The 6,171-nt window shown below is 42.2% G+C and overlaps 1 protein-coding gene across 5 annotated transcripts in view; it reads left to right on the forward strand.

The window, feature by feature from the left end:
• LOC310898570 (bifunctional heparan sulfate N-deacetylase/N-sulfotransferase 4) overlaps positions 1–5,880 on the forward strand; it is a 163,814-nt gene extending 157,934 nt beyond the window's left edge. For all 5 annotated transcript variants that reach the window (XM_083833818.1, XM_083833820.1, XM_083833819.1 and 2 more), the window contains 2 exons: positions 134–637; positions 5,390–5,880. In XM_083833818.1, the coding sequence (XP_083689944.1) occupies positions 134–253 (120 nt within the window). In that variant the 3' untranslated portion in view covers positions 254–637; positions 5,390–5,880. The remainder of the gene's footprint in view (positions 1–133; positions 638–5,389) is intronic.
• The last annotated feature ends 291 nt before the right edge of the window (positions 5,881–6,171 follow it).

Genomic DNA, 6,171 nt, shown 5'->3' on the forward strand with positions numbered 1-6,171 from the left:
AACCAGAAGCTTTTAATGAGCTTTGAATGAGAAGAGCCTCTGCCTTGGAGCAGAGTGCAGCTGCCAGGCAGCAAAACCTGGGGTGGGGTGGGCTTCCTTGTTTGACTGTTTGTGTTGTTTTCACTCCTCCCAGTCCCGAGCTTTCCTGTCGAGCTACTACCGAGACCACAACGTGGAACTGTCCAAGCTGCTGCACAGGCTGGGACAACCCCTGCCCTCCTGGCTGAGACAGGAACTGCAGAAAGTCAGATAGCACACAACGGCAGGGGACCAGCTAAGGACAATTTCCTTCACCATGAAACCCCTTGCTTCTCCGACTCACCTGTGATCGTCAGTAGAGGACCTCATGAATAACGCTCTTTCTATTAAAAACAAAAGAATAAAAAACCCCGACAACTGTTTATATGCACGCGCTGACAGTTACTAGCATTGATCCCTTTTGTCAGCTTCCAGGAAATAATACAGAGCTACGTGGCATTACTCTTTATCCAGACCCGGATTCGTGCATAGTCTAGTTCCTCTGTTCACCGGAAAGTACCAGAAACTGTATGTAGGCCAGATTGACTTCAGTGTATATGACAAATTGCAGTCTGTCAGGACACGAGCAAAGGATGGGAACATCTCGCTGGACTGTGAGGTTGGTCATCTGTTGGTGTTTTTCTCCTGTTTATTTCTGTTTTTTTTCCCCCAGCCATGCAAGGTGTCCTATCATTTTATGGGGAAATTCAGCACTTTGCAGTCAGGGTCCCTGATGGTTATGATATATGCAATATTAACCTATTATCATTGTTTTCGCCACAGAATGAGGTGGGCTAAGTTCTTGCCTAATCTACTCCCCTGGGATTCCTGTAATAACTGCTGATAGTCTGTGGTCTTTCTTTTGTTGCCTTTTTTCCCCTTCACAACAAGATGTATCCCAATTTACTGAAGTTGTGTGGGTGGTTGAGGTGCAACACGGTGAGGTGGCTCTCCTCCTAGATCTCAATGAAATCCATTCACTTTCATCTTGGCAGGAATACTTTGCCACCTAGTTGCATTTTTCATCATACCTGCTCAGTTCCTATAGCAGCTGTGACAGACCTCTGAGATGTGAAGTCATAGTACACATTTCCTTTTCAAAACGCCATGGGACTCCTTAAAATACTATCAAAACCTTTTAAAAGCTGAACAGGCCATTAGAGCAGCATACTGACAATAACCTAATGTTGACAATTTTGTTTCTAACTGGAAAGCAATGTTTTTGCTCTGAAGCCTTCAAAAGAAGAGAATGGGTTAGTCATTTAGGGTCCGAAAGCTATTACAGAGAAAAAAAAAAAAAGTTTTAATGACCAAAGCTATTTATTAAGGCTTTGAAAAAAACTACAAAGCCTGCTGAAGAACAGACTTCCTATAGACTTTAATGGAGTTGAATGCACAAGCATATCCACTGTGTATCTTATACACACATACAATATGTTTTCATGCCTGTGTACCTACACATTGTGCATCTAGATCAAATATACACTTAGTTTTAAGTATCCAGCTTTTGTGCCCATAGATAAATGAAAGAGTTGGTTATCAAAAATACGATATTATGAACTGTATTTTCTTCTCAGATCCGTGTGGGCAGGGTTGACAAGGCTGGGCAGAAATTCACCGTGAAATGTAAGCTGGGTGAACAAATATCACTTAGGCGTTTTAGCCCTGTAACACTTTTTCTCCAGAAAACAAAAGCTGTGCTACATGTTATTTATGCACCACAAAATGGAGTAAGTTTCAGTTTTCAGACTTCCCTGTCTTAGTTCCTAGGTGCAGGCCATTTCAGGTGCTGCAGAGGCTTTGAGCTTTCTCTCTCCACAAATTCGATACTTATGTCTTAGCTCTGGAAACAGAACAGGACATCGAGGCTGCACCATGAATTCAGAGTCAGAGCTACCCCTTGGGGCAGCACAAATTCATGCACGTCACGGACAACGGTATTAAAGGGCATTTTAATAAATTAATTTAGGCTTAAATCCAGTTGATACATGTAGATGTCTATCTTAGCACTGTCAAACTCCTAAGTCATGAGACTGTCCACCAAGGTCATGACACTAACTCATTTTGGATTGACAACTCCAATGCTTCCCGGAGTTATCCTGGACCCACCCTGCTCTGGAAAGTGGTGGCACTTCCCCACAAGTGTCCTCTGGCGCCACATGTCACCACAGTGTTTCTTCTCACCTGGCCTTCACCGCTTTCCTCCACCACTGCCCATCAGTACGCACCTAGTTCCCTCTTCCTCCCGTGCCTTTTCAGCCCTCTTCTCAGCTAGCACTACCCTCCGTGGTCCCGCACACGCAGCCCATGGGGTTGCATAGAGAAGAGGCTGAGGTGCAACCAGCACTGAGTTCCCATGCAGCCCCTTGTGCTCCCGCTCCCCATCTCAGCCCTCATTCTTTCTGCAGGAGGACTCACAGCAGGGGTGGGAACGGCACAATGTCAGGTATCTCCTGCTGCTGCAGGAGCACGACACATCCAATGCCACCAGTCCGATGCCTACGTGCACAGGGACACGTATCAATCTATAGGAAAGCCTGAAAGACAAATGTTACCCAATCTCATATTTTCTTTTAAATACTGAAATGAGATTTATCTCATATAAATGAGTCATCTACTTTATTTTATAGGTGATGGAGGGAAATAGCACTTCTAGGACCCAATTCATCTCATCTCAAAGTAGATTTCTTAAATGAATGAGATTATTCTTGGCTGTTCTTCTTTATTGATTAATAAAGGTCAGGAGACAACTTGTTCAGAGGTACGGCCCACCTGAAAAGGAGGTAGCATTTTATCTCACTATTACAGCTGCTGGACATCAGAGGCAGAGACTGGGAGGTTTGAGAGAAGGATATGATTTTGTTTTGTCTTGTTAAAGTTTTGGGGTTTTTTTTAGAAAAAATACATTTTTTTTTACGTTATATTTTGTAGGGAGAACTCTTCAAAATGATCTAGGGTAATGTAGATGCCAAATAAAAGGAACCTTACATGTATTTTTTTTTTTTTAATAAAGTCAGTTACATACTCTGATGCAAATTCATGCTCTTTTAACTTTTAGCACTGATAATGCCAAAGACAACTAGTTTGATGAGAGCTTTGAATAAGTAAGGATCAGTTATACAAAAATAACTAAATCAACTCTTTGATAAAATTTTAGCTGTTAAAATGCATTAAAAGTGGCTCATCCTTAATTAAAAGATGAGTTCATAACTACTTGATTAAAAGCTAAAACTGTTTCAGGATTTTTTCAAGGAAATGAGGAAAATACTATAAAATCTGGAAAAAAAATCTTTCTTGTTTTTAGCTTTTCATTTGGAAAAAAAAAAAATCAGTCTTCCCAACACTCAGCTCTGTAATAGCATCATGTCCTTAAAACACTCTGGACATTTTTGTACCTCATTGTTACTTTTCAAGTTTGAATGGGCATCGCATTACCCAGGGATCTCATGTTCCATTGAAAACTGACATTTGAAGTGACTTCATTATGTGTCATATAAAGATGAAATAACAGTATTTCAAAGTTTCATTCCTTCCACTCGTAATAGGACCCATCAACACAGAATTTCTCCAGATCAGCGTATTATAGAAGAGCCTTTGTGAGCTAGCTATAAATGATCTCGATTTCTTTTATGATTTTGATATCGCTGACCATGTAATTGTTGGGATTCTTAAAGACCAGCAAAACAAATGCAATAAAAATGAAACATTTATTCATGGCAAGGGGGCTATAGCTGTGAAAGATAATGACGGGCCTTCTTTCCTATTCATAAGCTACAGGATTCATCTCCACAATACTTCCACATGGTGCAGGCTGTAAATCAAGAGGGGTTTTACATACTGAAGGCCTACAGCTGCAGTTACCTCCCCTTCCCCTGCAAATACTGATTCCTGTGTAGATTTGAGGTAGTGTTGCAACACTAAAGACCTGACCTCCTGCCCTGTGAGACCACTGGGAGTCTTCCCATTAACTCTAGCAGGCCCTTGCTGACCCCAGGGCCTGGTTTTGTAAAGCACAGTCCGTGTGGTTCACGTTTCACCTAGCTTTATCCCTGCTGGAGATCCATCAATAGCTTTATTTCTGTTATTGATTGGCAATTTCCTCCCACCCCGCCATCTCAGTCGGTGCCGCACCATGGCTGGGGCTTTCGGGCCTACTGCCACGCGTGCCGGTCGGCAGCCATCAGCTGTGCTCCGTCCCCACCTCCAGCACTGCGTGGGGCTGCGTTGTCTTCAATCTCATCATACTGCGGGGGTCTCCCCCTGCCCTGCTCTCCTGCACCTCTGGCCCCAAGAAATATAAAATTGCACAAGCTGACACAGGTGTCAGAGTCTACATACAGCAGCAGGCTCGATGATTAGAACAGGACCTTGGCCCTCAAAAAAAACAAGCCTATGTAATCGGGGTTCTCTTTATGTATTGACCTCTCAAGGTCTAGAGGAAAAAAAAGAAAAAGTTGCCAGATTAACTGCTTATAGATGTTTTTTAATAAAAACAAATTTTCTTTCTGAGATGGGATCAGACTGCCAAGCGTCCCCCAAACAAATTAAGATGGCAGCATTATAAATTCTTGGGGGAGGAAAACGTGGTGTAATGAAAGCACTGATGGGTCCAGGCTCTCCGATGTGATAATAAGGCAACAGGGACATGCCCTGAATACAAAGGCAAAGGCTATTTTCCTTCCTCCTTCCCCCTCCTCTTCTTTCTTCTCATTTGCGTTAAATTTTGAGCCAGCACAGCGCATCTGTAGAGTATGTGACAGGCAGATCCTGTTAGGTGGTGGAACATGATTCATCTCCCAAACCATCCGCCAAGAATAAATAGGGCATGGGGTGCTCCTTTCGGAGCCTGGCCACCTTACACATCAACTCCCAACTAGTCATTTAGTTTCCATCGGTAGCAAATTATGTTTATAATGGGTTTAAAATTTATGTTTATAGTAGGTGTGTAAGCATGTGACAGCTGTGCAAAACAGGTACAACACGGGTATATAAATCAGCAGAGGTTAAGTGTCCAATTTTATTGTATTTAAGTAAGATTAAGTTCACCGCTGTTGTCAGGAGGAGGTCTGTTTGCACATGCAATTTAGAACTATAGTCCAAGAGCTAAAATGATGAAGCTCTCTTTCTCACCACTACTTTCCTTCTGAAAGAGCTAAAATCTCATAGTCACCTTGCTATACTTGTCCTCATCAGTATCAGATCATGAAAATTAGCTCTAAAAGTTAGCCTGTCCATCATTATATTAGTACATCTCTCCATAAATATGCCAGGAACTGTTGCTTGAAGGGTTTTTGTTTGTTTTAAAGATAGGAATTTTCCTGCACAAAACCTTTTCTTATATTGCCCTTGTTTTCTCTTTTTTTTTTTCCAGTTCATCCTTTAGTGTGACTGCAAAGGTGTGGACCTGTCTATGGATTTGACTCCTCCATCACTGTCCTATCTAGAAAAGCTACCAAAAATAAACAAGGATTTGCAAATGACACAGATTCTGAAGTGTTCAGTGTTCCAATGACTCAATAACTTTTGTAAGATTTAGTATCACTTCTGTAGTATTTCAAAACAAAAAACATCTTGATAGAGCTGAAGAAAAACTTCACTGTCTTGCCCAAGCTGTTTATTTTTTTCCTCTTCCCCCCCCCCCCCCCCCTTATCTGACGACAGCAAATCCAGTTGAACAAATTCTTTTTGTTGAAGAAAAATCAAAATACGTTTTGATTACTCCAAGTATTTTTAGTTGGGGGGTGGTGAGGGAGGTCAAAGTCTGTATTTGCTGGAATTGTTTTAAATAATAGATGTGCATACACCTTATTATTGGTTCTTCTCACCTCTGCAGAATAAACACTTCTGATGGTGTATTACAAAGAGAGCATTTCTTTCCTTACATCCTGTCTCCCATTTTCTATGCCAAAATCTGCTCTTCAGTAACCTCTGCAGCATATTTCACATTGCACACTGACTCAGCATCCCGTGCCTCAGCAAGTCCTCTGCATGGCAGATCCTTTGGGACATACAGTGCCATCAGCCCCATCCTTTGCCTTCCTCCCTGTCCTCCAGCTCCCAGGCAGGCAACATTAATCCAAGCAAGCCTGCTGCACACGTTTGTTACACTGCAGAGCACGCATCTATGGGCCTGCCCTCCATGAGAGGTGTGGA

The sequence above is a fragment of the Anser anser genome, assembly GCF_964211835.1.
Source record: "Anser anser genome assembly, chromosome: 4".
Lineage (NCBI taxonomy): Eukaryota > Metazoa > Chordata > Aves > Anseriformes > Anatidae > Anser > Anser anser.